At 34.2% G+C, this 18,438-nt stretch overlaps 1 protein-coding gene across 2 annotated transcripts in view; it reads right to left on the bottom strand.

The window, feature by feature from the left end:
- LOC122036374 (bromodomain and WD repeat-containing protein 3-like) overlaps positions 1-18,038 on the bottom strand; it is a 28,538-nt gene extending 10,500 nt beyond the window's left edge. Inside the window, exons 1-20 of one of the 2 annotated variants that reach the window (XM_042595666.1) lie at positions 17,775-18,038; positions 16,108-16,453; positions 15,849-15,997; positions 15,384-15,623; positions 14,009-14,118; positions 13,819-13,896; positions 13,618-13,724; positions 13,143-13,237; positions 12,949-13,064; positions 12,763-12,866; positions 12,621-12,698; positions 12,394-12,472; positions 10,563-10,728; positions 8,143-8,213; positions 5,472-5,552; positions 5,285-5,355; positions 3,257-3,353; positions 3,123-3,182; positions 525-579; positions 11-414 (exon numbers count right to left, since the gene is read on the bottom strand). In XM_042595666.1, coding sequence (XP_042451600.1) covers positions 11-414; positions 525-579; positions 3,123-3,182; positions 3,257-3,353; positions 5,285-5,355; positions 5,472-5,552; positions 8,143-8,213; positions 10,563-10,728; positions 12,394-12,472; positions 12,621-12,698; positions 12,763-12,866; positions 12,949-13,064; positions 13,143-13,237; positions 13,618-13,724; positions 13,819-13,896; positions 14,009-14,118; positions 15,384-15,623; positions 15,849-15,997; positions 16,108-16,439 — 2,493 coding nt within the window. In that variant the 5' untranslated portion in view covers positions 16,440-16,453; positions 17,775-18,038. Of the gene's footprint in view, positions 1-10; positions 415-524; positions 580-3,122; positions 3,183-3,256; positions 3,354-5,284; positions 5,356-5,471; positions 5,553-8,142; positions 8,214-10,562; positions 10,729-12,393; positions 12,473-12,620; positions 12,699-12,762; positions 12,867-12,948; positions 13,065-13,142; positions 13,238-13,617; positions 13,744-13,818; positions 13,897-14,008; positions 14,119-15,383; positions 15,624-15,848; positions 15,998-16,107; positions 16,454-17,774 lie in introns of those variants that run through there. The other variant, XM_042595667.1, reaches the window with a different exon arrangement.
- Positions 18,039-18,438: the final 400 nt, after the last annotated feature.

The raw sequence follows: 18,438 nt of genomic DNA, 5'->3' as shown, positions 1-18,438 counted from the left end.
TGAATCTAACTTCAGATTTGTGTTTTTTCCTTCTAGATCTCCTAAGGATTTCCTTTCCATCGTTATCGTCTCTACTATCGTCGGCACTGATTTCTGCTTCTTCACATGAGGTACTGCTCAAACTTTCTTGACCTGCATGGCTAGAATATTCATCAGTTACATTATATTCAGAATCGGCATCATCACTCTGCATTTCATTTTCAACTTCCCAAGCTATAGCTTCCACAATCTCTGGTAAAGGCTCAACCCACTGCTCTAGATCCACAATTGGTAGTGCTTGAAAATCACCAGTATTAGCATTGTAAGTTGGACCAACTGCAAGTTTCAATGAACTAGGACGCCACTCAATACCCATGATACCTAAGCGGCGTCTTTGATACATGCTCTGATAAGGTTCAGCATATGGAATCATACCTGACAGAAAAATACACTAATTGTGAATTGACCATATGAAGGAATCAAATATAGCAAATAATGGTGACAGGTTGACAGCTCATATCACATCCATCTGTGCAAATGCATACCCGAATCACAGAGAAGATCCTGAATATTCCTCCTGTGGGGTGTAAGTTGGGTTTCCTGAAGTAACAGAAAAGTATTTTCAAAATAGATAGTAAGATGTACAGATGCAAGCAAGAAAACTTAGTAATGAAACAAAAGTTAATAGAATAATTGAAAGAAGAATAGCAAGTGATAATCTCTTAGTGCATGAGGAAATAAAGTGGAACACCTAAGAAATATAATAGCTGATAAAAGTTGTATACTGAGTTGGGAAAAATGATATTTTAGTGGCCCATTCTAAACTTCCATGCCAAACAAGGAAAGTATGAACAATTGTAAAAAGTAACAAAAACCTCTATAACTGAGAGAATCTTAATGTCAACCTGCAACAAAGTTCATTCCAGTGTACAAAAAGTAAATCAAACAAGTCACTAAATTGGGTTCTTTTATATATCTTCAAAGCCTTGGCATAAATAGAAATGATAACAAGATAAAAATCATTATTTCTATCATTCCCTTTCAAGTTGAAGCATAGATACACATGACGATCAACTTGTTAAGTAAAAGCAGAACAAAGTCTCATCAAATGATTCAGTTAAATGCCAGCAATCTATTATCCTGAAGTATGTGGCTTGTTGATCTCTTTGGACATGACATCACTACGAACTAAGTTGTTGACAAATTCAACTAGCTATGTTTGGTTAGGGGTAATGTAATCAAGCTTGTAATGTAATTGGGCTTGGAATGTAATTCATATTACAAAACTTTATTACATGTTATTGCCCTTTTGTAATTCAAAGTACATTACATTACAGCTTTAAATTGTACCAAACAAAGTAATCAATCTTGTAATGTAATCTTAATTACATTACCAAGTTGATTACCCCTCACCAAACATAGCCGTAGTGTGCTCATGAATGTTGGTGAGTTGGTGGCTTAACTCTACAAGATCCAACTTGATGACTTACCTCCTTAGAATAACATTCAACAGATATATTGGATTAATTTAAGCCAAAAGTAATCAAATCCTTTGAACTTAGGAACCAAGAAGAACAAACAACACTTATTAAACAGGATAAAGGATTTGAAATGAGAGAATAACTCTTGCCAATCAACCATTCAAAGTTACTAATGCAGCATAACTTCGCCAGCTAATTGATTTGTTTTCCGTCAGTGTTTCCCCATCAAACCAACAATTATATTGAACTTATACAAGAAACACTCACTGACATTAAGAGAATTTTAATTTTAGTAATCATTACACATTGATGCAACTCAAAGAGTTAAGAGTACAACATAAGACATATATCACTACATTCTCCAAGAACTTTCATGTTGGTTACACCAGCTAATGTCATATTGTGAATAAATTAATTATTTTGTTGTGTTTCTAGCTTTATGAACCTTTGAATTAATATATGTTTCTACTTGGGCTTATTTTAAAGGTTCTAATAAATTTTACTCAATATCTCTTGCAAAGGCGGATTTTGTTGTGTCAAGTAGCACAATTAAAGAAATTTTTTTGTAGATTATAAAAATTAATTAGCATAGATAATTTTACCTATGGAAACTGACAATCATACCATAAGTAGCATGCCATGTTAGCAATCAACATGCTTAGGCACGCTGTCATGATTTAGAATCTCGTGTGTGTGTGTGTGTGTGTGTGTGTATTTTAGCTTATTTCTCCCAAATTCTAATTCTTATAAAAACAAATTTAGAAGATTATAGAAGTAAAATTTATATGAATTCATTCTAACATTCAAGTAAAAAATGAGCTTTCATACTTGTTCTCTATGGTGCATCCATACAGTATAGTATGACAAAATTTTAAACCTGCTGCATGTTGAGTGTTAGCACAGCATACTACTAAAACCATACCATTCATCAAAACTCTAATAGCGAATGATATACAATTCCACTTCAATTAGTTGGGAGTTGAATTAATTAATTTTCATTCTTAGTTTATCTTCCTCGAAAAAAAGAGAAAAATCTACTAGGTTTAAAGTAGGATTTATTCATTTATTTCTATTTTAAAATTCCATCATACCAAATCTATTTTGCTCGAGTCTTATTCAACCAAAAGCCTAAAATGAGAACCCTAAAAAACTCATAGTTCGATCCATTCCATCAACGCCACAATATTTGTTCTCATATATTTTACTCTCATGAGATCATCAAATAGGCACAATATCTAGCCTTATTTAAAATAGCTACGGAGGCTGAATTCGGATATATCCTTTACTAGATACAAAAAGGTTTGAGCAATGGATATTAAGTTTTTAGTCTACAAAAATGTGGCTATATCCAAAGAGAATATTTTAGACAAATAATTGACATATTTAAACTAGCGTTTCAGGTTCATAGTCCCAAGGTCCAATAGTTCCTCACAGAGCTGCTTATTATACCTAAGCTGGGCCTGGAAGTGCGGTAGAAAGGATAGAAAAGATTGGTACACAGATCAATGAAAGATGTGAGCTGGGTATTGCCTGGCCACAGCCCCAAAAAAAAAAACTACCCATGAAAACCTAAATGGTAAACATAAACATTTGAACACTTCAGCCAACTCAATGAATAAGAATGTGCTTTGGCAAAGAAAATGAAATGGAAAAAAGACATGCCTGATCCAGTGCATTTCCACTTGTATCTTGCATAAGGGGTCGATAATCTCCAAGAAAGAACTGTCAAGGTGAGAAATATAGGATTTTAAGTTCTGGCTTTGACTGAACCATATTAGAAAATGAATGATTCACACCTGATCATATTTGGCATCTTTTTGTGACTCTCCCTGACCAGTTGCCACAATAAATATCTGACCAACTTCATCTGAGAGAATAACTGAAGTTCCATCCCTGGTTTAGGACAACAAAAGATTAGAAAAAGTTAAACATTAAACATCTAAAGATCATCTTCATAAAAGAATAAAAGAGAATTTGAGCACAAGAACAAAAACAAATGCAACTCAACTACAAAGATATAGAAGTTTACAAGAAATGAAGACGAATTCTGAAGCCAGTTTGAATTGACGAATGAACAGGTCCAAACATTAATCAAAGTAGCAAATGATAAATTTTGACAAATACAGGAGAAACGAATAGAAACAGACCTAATATCAAACAGACAATATGCACCAGCATACCAACTAAAGCATGCTTAGGTTTGCCCATGAAGAAGATGAACCCTACAATAGCACCTTCCATAGTGGAACCCCAGAATTGGACTCATGGCTTGTTGTTGTTGCTTTCTTAATAAGTTCCAGATGGATGTATTACATCCCTTATAATCATGTTTTCCACTTTCCCTAGTGATAACTTGGTATCCCATATTGTATCAGTCATCTAGCATGCTTTCACAAGATAGTTTTGGCCATAATTTATAGCCAATTTGTTATAACATGCTGAAATGAACAAAAATAAATGCAATGACTTTTGATAGTTGGAAGTTGGAATAAACGTCCAAATGACCTTTACAGACCTGTATTGGATGATATACCATCCTATAGTGTTTGGAAGATAGTCTAACGAAGAATCCAAGTTAAATAGTCCTACCAATCAACAACCCATATTAGATTAAAAAATCAAAGCCTCGTCACCCAGGCACCCTTGGTTCGATCCCCAACTACGGCGCATTTGCAGGAATATTTCCTCCAAATGGGGTGCGCAACCACGGGATGCTGGGCCCACCGACCGCAAGCGCTTCCCGATTTACCCTAGCGGTAGGGAAACTTTCGTGGGGCTAGGCCGGTCGCCCCAGGTTTGATACTACCTGGTTCATCATTTTTAAAAAAAAACAATCATTTTGAGAATTCAACCAAGAGAAAAAAAACACCATTGACATAACCATAATAAATCAAGTTTATAATGATGTGCAAGGCAATAGAGAAAAAAAACATCATTAGTACATTTTTAAATACTACAACAATTTTGATATTTGGAAGAAAAACCCTTTATCTGATTTTATAAACCGAGTTTAAAATATTGATTTTGATCCCATAATGACACATGATACAAGCCGTCAAAGGTTGATTGTGCAATTGTGCTAGCAATGCTGAAAGAGGAAGAAGAGAAAGAGAAGAAGTAGAAAGACGATGACACAACCTATTATTGGTGATTATTCTCTCGATCATTATTGATTGAAACAGCAGGTATAGCTGATGGGTAAATAAATATGGGTGGTTGGGTTAATGAGTTACTAGTGTGTAGGGGTTGAGGTTATATCAAGAGGATGGTGTTATAGATTAAAAAATGTACACTTTACTGTTGAACCATATACTGATGGAATGAGGATACAGGTCAGTGGCTATGGCGACTGCATGGAATAGCACTGTAGATCACTTGATGAAGATTGACGACACCAAACCTAGATCTCAAGCAAAATTGGAGCAGTGTTGTTGAGGTAGCTCTGATTATCCATCCATCCATTTCTCTTTTTCTCATCCAATACAACTCAAACCATACCCCAAATATTGTGAATATATGTAACACAAGTTCAATTTCAGGGGACACATTTCAGGTGATAGATAAATGCATTTGAATATATATGCTGATCCCATTTTGGTTTCAGTCTACTAGTGGAGTGGCAAGTTTCATCCTCTCGATGGAAACCCAACAACGTTTTAAACATTGCAACTAACTTACAGTATACTACTTAAAGATACACCAATGTCGTGTGAAATTACTAACAGACGAAAATAAGGTATTAATAGGGAACTGCATCAGTAAAGTCAAAACAGTATAGATCTAAAATTAACTAGCACTGATCAACTCGAATCCATTTAACTTACGGTGAGAATTTCCCATCAACCAACTTGAAACGACCAACTTCATATATCCGCACTGGTGTACCCTCCCATATCTAGTAGCATCAATCCATAAGAGTATAAATGGATAGGATAATAGAAGGAATTACACTGAGTGTGTGTGTGTGTGTGTGTGTGTGTGTGAACAACAACAACTACATCAAACACTTACATCCCAGATGATCATTTTACCATCATAGCCAGCACTCATAGCTATCCGTGGATTGAAAGGATGCACATCCAAAACAAACGTCTGTAATCACAAAGTCAACAGAATTAAGAGCTAAATAGTGAAACCTTGGAGAAAGGATTATCATAAAAACAGAAGGAATTTACCATATAAAATTACAGGTAATGGTAAAATAAGTTAGACATGAAATGATTCTCAAACATTATAGGCATACAAAAGTACACACATTCACATTAAGCAAACAAATTATCAAAAGAAAAACAATAAAAATTGCAAACATGTTCAAAGAGTAATAATATAAGCTAATTTACTAAACAAATCATAAAAGAATCATAATAGGAAAAAAGTCAAAGGAAAAAATATATATCATGGGGTTGTTGTCAGGTAGTCAATAAAAATTTGTATGGATCATATTGACAGAAAGTATATCATGGACTAGTTCACTATGCCTCCAGACAACTTAAGGGCATGAGGCAACCAAGGTTTAAAATTTCGACGAGGTTTCGGTCCAAGACCGGAACGATACGGTTTCGGTATCGTATCGTGCCATGCCGATACGGTTTCGGTAATTTTATTTAAACATTAAATCAGTAAAAAATATAAAATAATTAAAATATATATATATATATATATATATATATATATATATATAAGAATATAAATTTGATTTAATAGAATTTTTATAAAAAATTTTAATTTTTTTTAGAATTTTAAAGAATTTTTAAAAATTTTAAAATAGTAAAAATAATTTCAGAATATTATTTAAGAAAATTGATTATTTTTTTTAAAAAAATTAAATATATTTTTTATATTTTATTGGGATAATTTAATTAGGGTTTATGAAAGCCTCTTTAAAATATCACAATTAAATGGGAATTGTTTAATTTATTTAAATTGTAATTTTGCACAGTGTCCCTGCCCGCGACCTGCGCCCGCGACCCAGCGCCTGCAATGCCTCCGACAGCGCCGGAGGTGTCCGGCAACACCTCCGGCGGCACCGGAGGAGTCCGGCGACGATTCCGGCGGCGCCAGAAGCGTCAGTGACGTTTTCGGCGTCGCCAGAGACGTCGCGTCGCGACGCCTCCGGCGCCTGCGACGGGCTTCAGGCGCTGCAAACCTTCCGACGACGCCGGAAGCTTCTGGCGATGATGTTCCTCCTAGTGCGACGATTTCTGGTGCGCACGTGACTCCTCCTAGCGCGTGACGCATGACACGACAAAATCGTTGCTCGCTCGGTGCCGGTTTCAGTGCGTGGGCGAAACGGTAAGTTTCGCCCGTTCCGCCCGGCACAGAACGAAATTTTTTTCTATAGAGGCAACCAACCTCCTCATGACCTTCAGCTATATCTGCTATCGTATTTGCCCTCAAAATCTAGCAATATTATTAGTATGATATGATCTATGAGAACATAACTGGTCTCAAAGTCTAAAGTACTGGTTCATGCAAAAAGAGCTTAACATGCATCAGAGAAGGTGGATCGAACTCCCAAAATGCTATGACCGTACCATCATTTACCATCTACGAAAGACTAGCGTGGCATCAGATGCTTTAAATAGAAATCTAGTTTTCAAATGTAGGCAATCTTATAGAGGTTGAACATTGCATCTTTCATGTTATAAAAGGGCAACCCAGTACATGACTCTCACCAATGCGGGATCCTGGGAAGGGTCAAACCACATTAAATTTACTGTACGAATTCTTACACTGCATTGCAAGAGGTCATTTCTATGACTTGAACTAGTGACCACAAGGTCACATAATAATAACTTTACTGTTGCGGCAAGACATCATTTACCATCTACGAAAGACTAATGTGGCATCAGATGCTTTAAATAGAAATCTACTTTTCAAATGTTGGATCTTATAGAGGTTGAACAAAGTCATTGCATCTTCATGTTATAAAAGGGTAGCCCAGTACACGACTCCCACCATTACGGGATCCCGGGAAAGGTCGAATCATATTGGATTTATTGTACGGAGTCTTATCCTGCATTACAAGAGATCATTTCTACAACTCGAACTAGTGACCACAGGATAAGGATCACACGGTAATAATTTTACTGTTACAGCAAAGCTCCCCTTCACATGACATCTTCATGTTATAGTAAAAAAAAAATAGAGCAAGTGATGCTTGACTTCTCTTGTGATATAAATGGAGTCCTCTGATGTCATGTTGTGTTCCCAAGTCACATCCAATTAAAGATGAATTGCTAAAAAAACGCTAAGCACTCACATTTTACAATCTACCATGGCAATATGAGTATGTTCAAGAGAGCTTAAGAGGCTGTATTGGTGGCACAAAGAAGAGAGATGTCACCAACTTTTGTACCTAAGAACCACTACTTTTATAGCTAGGTGGTCACTCAGAAGCGATCCATCACGTTAAGTTGACCCAAATAGTTGGAACAAATATGCCTCTTATGACGATACAGCCAATGTGTATCAAAATCATACAAATAATGAAAAGAGATGATGATGACATGATATGCTCCTTCGCAGTCATAGATCATGTTAAACTATGATAAAATATATGGAGAGTCAGTAAATAACTAGAAGACATAATTACAGATTAAACAATTAAATTCATAATCAATAATATTTAAAACGAATAAAAGATTAATAAAATAGAGAAAATACTATATTTCATACATACAGATTCCTCATGGCCAATTAATGAATGGAGTAAGCTACCATCAGAAGCATTCCAGACACATATTCTACAATCTGAAAATAGAAACAGTTTATTTTCAGAAAGAAAGACAGAAGAAAAAGAATATATGTGATTAGTGATTGTTCAAAGTTAAGATGGCATGGGAGACTAAAATATGTTTTCCACATATAACAACGACTCAAAGGATACTGACAAAATCAGCAATGAAATTTCAATATAACAAAAGTCCTATTTCATAATGGATAAGGTCATCCACACTCCTTTTGGTTACTCGAGTTTCCTCAACATATTTAACTATAAAATCCATGTATATGCCCTTAACATCAATTTAAACATAATGCAATTAACCACCAAAAAAACAGATAAGTATTTCAACTTCTTAAATTTTTTCCATAAAACTATATTAGATTTTGCGATAGCATATGACCTTATATTACCTAATATATTTTTTAAGAAAAGAGAAGAACACTTGGTTACGTTCAAAAGTGGGAATAATAAATTGCAAATTGACTTTCTTATGGTTAGGAAGAAGGATAGAAAGATTTATAAAGATTGTAAGGTCATCCTGGAGAAAATTTAACTACCCAACATAAGTTAGTAGTGTTGGATATACGCCTCAAGCATAATATCAATAGAAAAAAACATATATAGGACTCATAGAATTAAGTGGTGGAAGTTAAAGGATGGGGAGCAAAATATACTTAAGGAATAGGTAGAAGTATAAGCATTAGGTGAAATATACGGTGACTCTAATACGACATGGGATAAGATGATATCAAAGTTGAAAATAATAGCTAAAAGTATAGTTAAAGGGGCATGCGCCACTAAATAAAGAATCTTGGTGGTGGAATGAGAAAGTACAAGAAAAAGTAAAGGAAAAATGAACAGGTTATAATAAATTATATATTTGTAAGAATGACGAAAATTTAAAAAAAATATATACAATAGCTAAGAAAGAGGCTAAGAAAGTAGTGAATAATGCAAAGAATGAAACTTTTGAATGATTATATCAAAAATTAGATATGAAAGAAAGGGAAAGAGACATTTATAGAATAGCTAAAGTAAAAGAATAGCTAGTGGGATAAGGTTTGGTTGTTGTTGTTATAACACTAAGTTTTAAGGCATCATCTACATCAGTATTCAAAGAATGGTAGAACTGAGGATGCAGTTTCTAATCTGTACACTGATATTCTATATTAAATAGCATCCAATCCCCTGAAACCCCTAATTGTTATGACACTCTATTTACTGAATTGGATGTTTATAGGATGCACCTACGATGTCGAGTTTTGTAGACCTGCAGTCCAAGACTAATGAAAGATGGAGAAATTTTCTCATCGAGTCAAAGTTAAGAAATGCCCCACAGTAGTTATTTAGTAAGCCAGAAACATTGTTTGTGTTGTGATTTTTTGTACTAGCTGGGAAGGAAAAAGATTATATTGTTATTACTCCATTATGAGAACTAGTACACAATATATAGGACATTGACATGGAATTCAATAACGAAATATGCAGGTGAGACTTCACAGCAAACTCTAATTTTTATATTTCCCACTTAAATATTAACCTTTTCGATAAAAAAAAAATCGATATAAAGTATTAATGTCGTAGCAAGAACTTATGGCAAGAACATACCATAGTGAGACCTTATAAAAGGTCACTGCGAGTGTGTATCGCAATAAAAATGTGTGTTTTTAAATTCAAAATCCTTTTATCATTCATAGAGAAAAATATTCTTTTTAAGTTGAAAGATATAGCAACATGGTCACTATTCAATTTCAAATTAAACACCATTTTTCCAGATGAAAATGAACTCTTACACTATATATAAATAAAACTATAACATAATACCTAATAACAAACATCTGATGTGATACTAGTAAATTCATAACTATTAAAATGTCTAATAAATAATACCAGAATCCAAGTTTCAAGCCTCACTGGATTATTCCTGCAGACTATAGTCAAATCATATCTATTTAAACCATGAGTTATAATACCAAAGATACTTTCATCTACTTGCATATCATGCAAACCTAACAATCTAGGTGTCTAATAGAACTATTTTCAAAATATGACAGGTAACCAACGAGGTGACAATGTCCAACTTGAAGAATTGGAAATCCAATACAGATATGAAAGAGAGAGAGATGACAATGATGCAAATTGCAAAATATAGTATATCCAATGCATGCAAGGATAAGAAATGTCATGATAAAGACATCATAATGGAACACCATGCTAACCAATGACTTATCATGGCACATGAGGTCAAGAATTGTCTGACCAATGAAACCCATGCAAAACCCACTAGCATTCATCAGAAGTATTTATATCCAGAAAGCTATCACAAAAATAAATAAATAAATAAACCCTTAAGAAATAAGAAGAAAAATGCACACCCATGATAGCAGCAAGCACATAACGATTATCCAAGCTCCAAACTATCATATTAACACCACGAGGAGTTGGTTGATATCTCTGACGAGGACCACCACGAGGTTGGGCAGGCATAGGTGGCATAGGGACTCTAAGATGATAAGCACGAGTCCAGCGCCCAACTTTGCCCTACCAAAGGAGGGAGCAAGGACTTCAGAAAAATGAAATGAAACAAAAACAAGAAATTCAATAAAAGATATGTAAGAAAGGAACAAACTTGTTCCAGAGTTCTATCATTTCTTTTTAATCACGAAAAAAAACTTTTACTAAAATAAAATAGAAAAGTAAACCACGCTGCAAAGTCAAAATTTGGTACTACCATCTGTCAGGTTAACAGTACAAGTAGTGTATTCGAAGCAGAAACATTAATGTAGTCTCAAATATGTATATACACAACAATACAATATCCAATGTTGCTGCAAGTGGTATGAGTGTTTTACCAGAGCAATACATAACACTTGTGCCAATATACATTAAAACAATGACACAAACATAAGTGTGAAAACCAATAAGTAAATCATCTTCTCCCCCTGCCCTTACAGTAATCAGGTATTGATCGTTGACATTGTAGTTACAAGAAATAATTTATGCAAGATTTTGTTTAAACCTAAAATTAAAATCCATTTAAAATTAGAACAATGCTAAAATTCATAACACCAGTAAAATCTAAATTTATTAACTTTGGTCAACTGAGACCAACTTGCTAGGAATTAAGCCCAAACTGGTAAATTGCAATTTTCTCTTAAGCCCTATTTTAGCCCTCAATGAAATTTGCAAAAATTTGTTCATTATATTAATGAAAGGTAGATTTGATTTAAATGCTTGAACCATGCTTAATAACACAGTTAAAACGTATGGTTCCATTAAATTAATGAAATTCAATACTTATCCGCACAGATAATCTTTCCCGTTTCAATCATCCCATTATCTTGCATGTTCAGCATATTACAATATATGTCAAGATGAATTTATTTTTTATTTTACTTAACTAAAAGTCTAATTTAATTAATTGTCTAATTAATATAACTGAACAGGTTAAATTAAAGAAGATTAAAGGAGTAAATCTCCTTAACGCCTTAACCCATGAATCCCATCTAAATTCATCTTTCAGTATGGTACAGAAAAATTCATTCAATTGAATATCTATTTGTTATATTCTTATTTTCAATGTATGTAAATAGTGAATAAGTATTAGAGGAATAAAACTGATGTAAATACATTTCAGCATGCATAAGCATGCTGAGTATCAACATAGCACGATGTTGAATCTGTATAACTCTAGCCAAGAAGAGAAGCACTCGTATGAAATGACACTTTAACCCATGCTCTTAGGTGCATAGTTGTATTCCCTACTATTTTAAATCATTCATCCATACATGCAACACAATACCAACTTTGTAACATTTTGGTCAAAGACTGAAATTCTGGCGCAGCTCGAAATTTTAAAGTTTGGTTAAATCTATACAAAAAATTATTGTATTCATAAATCAAGGAAACGACTATTTCAACACAATCCTGGGTTCCACAGTTTCTACCAAACTAGATAGAAAACTTAGTAGTTGATTCGTGAACGGTACATACGATGGTAAATACTTGATTCGCAACTTCTTTAACAGATAAGGATAAGAAATTCAAAAAAAAACGTTTGAATGAAATAGACAGAAATATATTGATGAAAGTAATTTTGCATGGACCAAAAAATCATTGAGAAATATTTTCCACGAATGATTCAGACAAGTCCACACACCATACAAAGAAGGTTAAGAATTAAAAATGACTAAAAAATTTCCTCACATGAGATCGTCGGGACCTTGGGACCCAAATAATTGCACTGCCATCACGTGAGCAGGTAACAAGGTGGTCATGAGTGAACCTAAAATTTATTTTAAATCTCAGTTAATATGTATACCATGAATCAATTAAATAAAAACAAAGCTCTGTTCAATGTCAAGGCTCAGAACCTCTATGTGATATTACAAAAGGAAAAAAAACGAGAATACCAAAAAACAACAAAAACTAACCAGGAATTCTTAAACTTAGGAAGATTATCTTCTTTCAAAGCATCACCGACAGAAGATCTAGACCCCACAGCACAACCACTGAATAAAAGAAAAGTCAAAATCAGAACAGAAAAAAAAAATGAACTTTGACCAGTTAACTCACCTGAATTGCACATAATTGACATCATTCTCATGGCCACATAAAAGATCCATCTCCTGGTTCGATTGCTCAGGGTCATCCATATTGCTCTTATAAGCATTCCATACCTTCAAAACAACTTGCATGTAAGAACTTGCAACATAAAATTTACAAGCAAAATAAATAAACGTATGAAGAGATAAGACATACCCGAGCATATGTGTCAGAGCTACCAGTAACAAATACAGTTCCATTAGCATTGAATGCACAACAAAGAATCTGATGTGTTTGTTGACCAACACTAGGGGAAGGATCAGTGGTCTTTCCTGCCATTTTAATTCATCATTTTTAAAACTAGGAGTAATATGGAATAAATTTTTGAGAAAAGGAAATTAAAAACAAACCAGCTGAAGTATCTAAAGGCTTTGGGATGTAAATACGTGGCTTTGCACTTGATTGTCTGGCATCCCATATACGACATGTTCCATCATCAGAGGATCTGCAAGATAAGAATCCTCATAAAAAAAAGAAAACAGAAAAAAAAATAATTAGCATTATTTTGGCATAATAGATGTACTTAAATATGATTTTTCAGCTATCTAAAAATTGCAATGATGTGCAAATCAACCATCAAATATCAGTGTATGTTTCTCATTTTGGCATAAAATTCTGATTTTTAGCATTATTTTGGCATAATATGTGTATTTATTTCATTTTTTATCTGAGTAACTCAATTCCATCTTTCTCAACAAATATGATCAAATTATAAATTTCAGAAATGCCAAGAAGATGCATAGGAGTTGACCAAAAAAAATATCTCTGTTTAAAAGAACCAAAAAAACAAAACAGTGAAACAAATCATAATCCGAAAACACGTACGAGAGTAGCTGATAAACAGCAGCTGGTCTGGGATTAAAGGCAATGGCAGTCACAGCTGCAGTGTGCCCTTTCAACACTGATATTGGATGGCCATCAGGTAGATGCCACTGCATTCATAAGCCAGAACTATCAAAACTCAGAAGCATAATACAGACAAATCAGGTAAATACTTATCAAGAAAACAAATTAAAAAGGACTAACAACTCTAATGATAAAGTCATTTGCAGAAGAAGCCACCACAGCATTATTTGAACTCACGGCCAGGTCAGTAATGTCACCCTACATGTATACAGACTAAATTTATAACTTAAAACAAAATGAAATGAATATAAAGAAAAATAAAATCCCACATCTGAATAAGAAGAACATAAATGTCGCATCAAAGACTCACTTCATGTCCCCGGCAACTAGCTAGGCAAAATGCAGTTTCCATTGACCAGATCTTTACAAGGCGATCATCTGAACCAGTTATTACATACCGCCCGGAACGATCAAATGTAGCTACAATAACAATTTCACAAATCATTATGTTGCATCAACCTGTTAGAATCAAGAACTACAAAAATAAAAGTGGTTTACAGGCTCATAAAAGCAACTAAAAATAACAGCTTCAAAAATGGATGTAATAATGCAAGAAGTAAAATAAATGGGATGGGACAAAGAAATGAGCCTCGACAATAAGGCATCTAATCTCACCAGGCTCAATCATTGTCATGCAAGCAATATTGATAATATATAACCATACAAAAAGTTCTAGGTTCCAACGATGAGAAAATTGTCAGTGATAAATAAAATTGTGTAAATATAATAGAAATCATATCATGTTCCATGAGTGTTCAAAATTATTCAAAGGAATAAAAACAAGCAATCCCAGTGTATAATATTTCTATTAATACAGAATCTAAGGCTAGTGCATATGCAATATCCTTGCTTAGCAAAGAATTAGATTTTTCACAAGTAGGTCTTAGCCCAGGTTGCAATGGAAACATTACCATTGCAGAAAGGCTCATAGAAAATGAATAGGAATAATCTATAAATACTAGACAAATACACATATAGGAAGCAATAAAAAAAACTAGGAAAATTAAGCTTGTTTGGATTGGGATGATTCTCAATTTAATCCTCTAGGTTTTTAAAGGTACAAGGGTGACCAAGTATCCATAAAGCTGGAGCCCAGTATCTAAGAGAACTGCCAAAAAATTACATGCTATCCTGGAATTAGGGCAAAAATATTTGGGCAGAAAAAAAGGGTCAAAGTGTGTCCGTGATTTAACAAATAAACCCAATTAGAATAATCTTAAATGGATACCAATTACCCAGAACCAATTCTTAAATTAAGGATGGACAATGCAGCCAACTGTATGCAAAAGAACTATAATTCCCAGACATCTTGTTCAATGGATATATTAAACTAGGAAATAACATAAAAGAAAAAGGATGCTGCAATGTCTAGGAGCACTCATGTTCAGAACTCCTTCCAAAAGAAATACAAAAACCTAGAAACATAAAAGTCGGATTAAATCACCCATCTCAATAATTAGAAGAACAATATTGGCATACAAATGTGCTACCTGTATGATGATAAGTTACTTGCAAAATGAAACTGAACAAAGAGGGCCTGATAAGTATATGCAAAAACCAGTAGAAAAGATACTAGAAGCTAATATGTAAAACATAAATAGAATCCTTATCACTCTAAAATAGCCATGAAATAAATTGAAAATTCCAGTCAATTTTCTAACAATCAGAAGGTAAATCAAGCATACCACAATAGACGGCATTCTGATGTCCCCTTAACTTTTTTATGATCTCCATTTTCTGTACCAAAGTTGATGGTTTAGCAATTGCATAACATGCTGCACGAATGGATGGAGCGCGATGGTGTTTTGTGAAGCCACCACCTATCTCTCTTAAACTCAGTCCATGAACTTGGCCAGCATGCATATGGGGCCAACGTAGATAACGCGGTAACTTTTTGGAGCATTTGATCTCTTTATCCCTATCAGCTGCATGTAAAAGGAGCTTAAGGGTGAGAGAACTGCAAAATAAAAGATATATCAAAATTAAGTGGAGAAGAGCAGAAAAAAGGTTAAACATAAAGCAATGGACTTTCTTATGCATTAATTTTCACCCAAAAGGATTTTGATGCATTAAGAAGAACTCAGTAACAAATCAAATAAAATTCTATATACTGAATTTGGAACGTAATGGTGGCCATATCGTTTACATACAGGCAAGAAGAGAGAAAGAACCAGATCCCATTAGCATAGGAAAAACAGCAGCACTTGGAACTCCTCCAATCACGCCAGGCAAAGGAGATGAATTAACTAATAATTGTTTCAAAAGCTTTACTAAGTGGTCCTTTTCAATATGAGGGTACCTAAAAAGAACAAACACTCAAGCTTTGAAGAAAAATAAAAAAGATATTTAGCTTGTCAAGCTAGAAAACATGAACAATACAAAACTATGTTACTCTATAAGTCTATATACCTCTGAGTCAACTTGATATAGCAAAGAGGCAGTGACAAGCCATCGTCATCTTCATCACCACTTGGTGCACCAGAGCGTGAATACCAAGCATGGTATCTTCTAGGTAAAAGTTTGTGCTCTAAAAGCTCATTCCAGAGCTGCCCGTATGTCCTCTTACATGGCCCAGCCGACAAAAAATGCATGATCAAAAAATAAACTTCCCTAATGTCAATCTCCTGTGTCGTTCTTTGGTCAATAGAATTGAACTTCTCAAGCATTCTTCTAGAGAACTTCAAAGGTGTCACATTGATAGAAGTTTCATCTCCAGAAGGTTTGCATTTGCTGGGAGCCATCTATGAAAAGACACCTGTGAGTAACAAGCAATAAGATATTGATCAGTGAGCCAACTACAGTGAGACCCCCTTCAAAAAATAAAATACAAATAATTGTGACCAGAGTTTTATGTGCTAAAATAACTACGGATGGAAATTAATCTATATTCACTAAAGAATGTTCAGATGGTTCTATCACAAGTTCCTTCTTCTACAAGTACATAGTCGAAATATATTGAACAAGCAAGTGTTACTCTATCTTTCAAGTTCAAGCACCTATCAACAACAAAATCGGCCAGCAGCCAACTTAACTGTTCTCAGAAGTTACATCTTCAAGGATATGCAACAGACATAAGCAGCAAAGAAGAATGAAACAGAAGGAAAATCATGTAATAGTACCATAAAATTGAGATGGAAATGTTGACCACCAGAGAACAAAATGAAACATAAATTATAAGAAGTTCTCAGAAGTTACATCTTAAAGGATATGCAACAGACAGAAGCAGCAAAGAAGAATGAAACAGAAAGAAAATCATGCAATAGTACCATAAAATCGAGATGGAAATGTGGCCACCAGAGAACAAAATGAAACATAATTTATAAAAAGCCTAAATGCGAAAAAAAAAAGGATTATAGAACTATTAATGGACAAGAGGTTCGCCAATGAGTATAGCTTTCACTTCCCTGAATGAGATATTTGTTAGTTGTTGCACCCGCAAAAAAAAAAAAAAAGAACTAGGAAATCATCCTCTCATCCTGAGTAGTAAAACAGTCTCATGGCTACTACCCATACTATGATCCATGCTATCATATTTCTTTGGAACTAAATTAAGGCAATTACTGAAGAGGCTACCTTTTTTGGCCTCTTAATTACAGAAATAGAGATGGATCTGAGTTTCTAAAATTCCAAACGTTTTGCTTAAAAGTTCTAACACACATAAATCAGTCAGCAAGTATCTTGATTACGGAAAACAGAAGACATCTCCAACAATCTTATCAGTCTTCTCTATACCCATCCACGTCATAATTAAATAACAGCAAAACGAATAGCATATAATTGTTCTACATGAAATTGAGGCTAAAGTATGGAGCAAAATAGATCTGTAACTCTATCAATAAAAACGAATAGCACAGAGACCTCATCAGCATCAGCGAGTATTCAAAATATGATTAAAATAAACTATTATATGATGATCAGACACTCGACCTGGAGGTACTCTTCCAAGGATGCCCTACAAAATCTACAAAACAACTAACCAAGCCGCATAACTCCACAATGTGAAGCTAAAACCTAGCCTTGCAGAACAAAATACACCGAGAACAACACAAATTTGGAATTCTAGGTGAAGTTCTTACAGATCTGATTACGAAGAAGATGAGGCGAAAGGGGATGAAACGAACTGCAGCAGGGCGGCAAGCGATCTCGACAAGAGATGGGCAGAGGAGATAGGGCTGCTTGGAATAGGATTCAGGGGCCAGCGTCGACGACGAAGGGGAGGACGGAAGCGAGTAGGGTTTCGCCGGCAAGGAGAAGCGGAAGGTATCGGCGCCTGGCTAGGACACCTTCTCCCCCTCTCAGTTGACGGAAACGGACCCTCCGTTTTGTATTTTGCGTAGAGGATTAGAAGGTTAACAGACGATAATGTATAACAAACGGAGCTACGAATAATTATTCTCAAGAAATGCTTTTAAATAAAAAATCGAAATTAATAAGCTCTGTAAGCACAATTACCAATTTAACATACAAAAGTTGTAACTTATATAAATACCTTCTTTAATAAAACTTTCGAAAAAGCTAATACAAGAGTTGCGTAAATAATTAAATATATTTAATTATATTTAATTAATTTAATATATACACTGAGAGAATAAAAAAAGTAATTTGTTTTTACTTAAGTTTGATTTAAATTGTTATCAATGACTTGAAATTGTTTTATTAATATTTATCATTTATATAACATTTATTTTGTCTAAATTAATAATTTACAAATTGAATATAAAAAAAAAATAACGGAGATTG

The sequence above is a fragment of the Zingiber officinale genome, unplaced genomic scaffold (assembly GCF_018446385.1).
Source record: "Zingiber officinale cultivar Zhangliang unplaced genomic scaffold, Zo_v1.1 ctg149, whole genome shotgun sequence".
Taxonomy (NCBI): Eukaryota; Viridiplantae; Streptophyta; class Magnoliopsida; order Zingiberales; family Zingiberaceae; genus Zingiber; species Zingiber officinale.
Note: the sequence above shows the minus strand (reverse complement) of the source record. Positions and strands in the feature narration are given on the sequence as shown.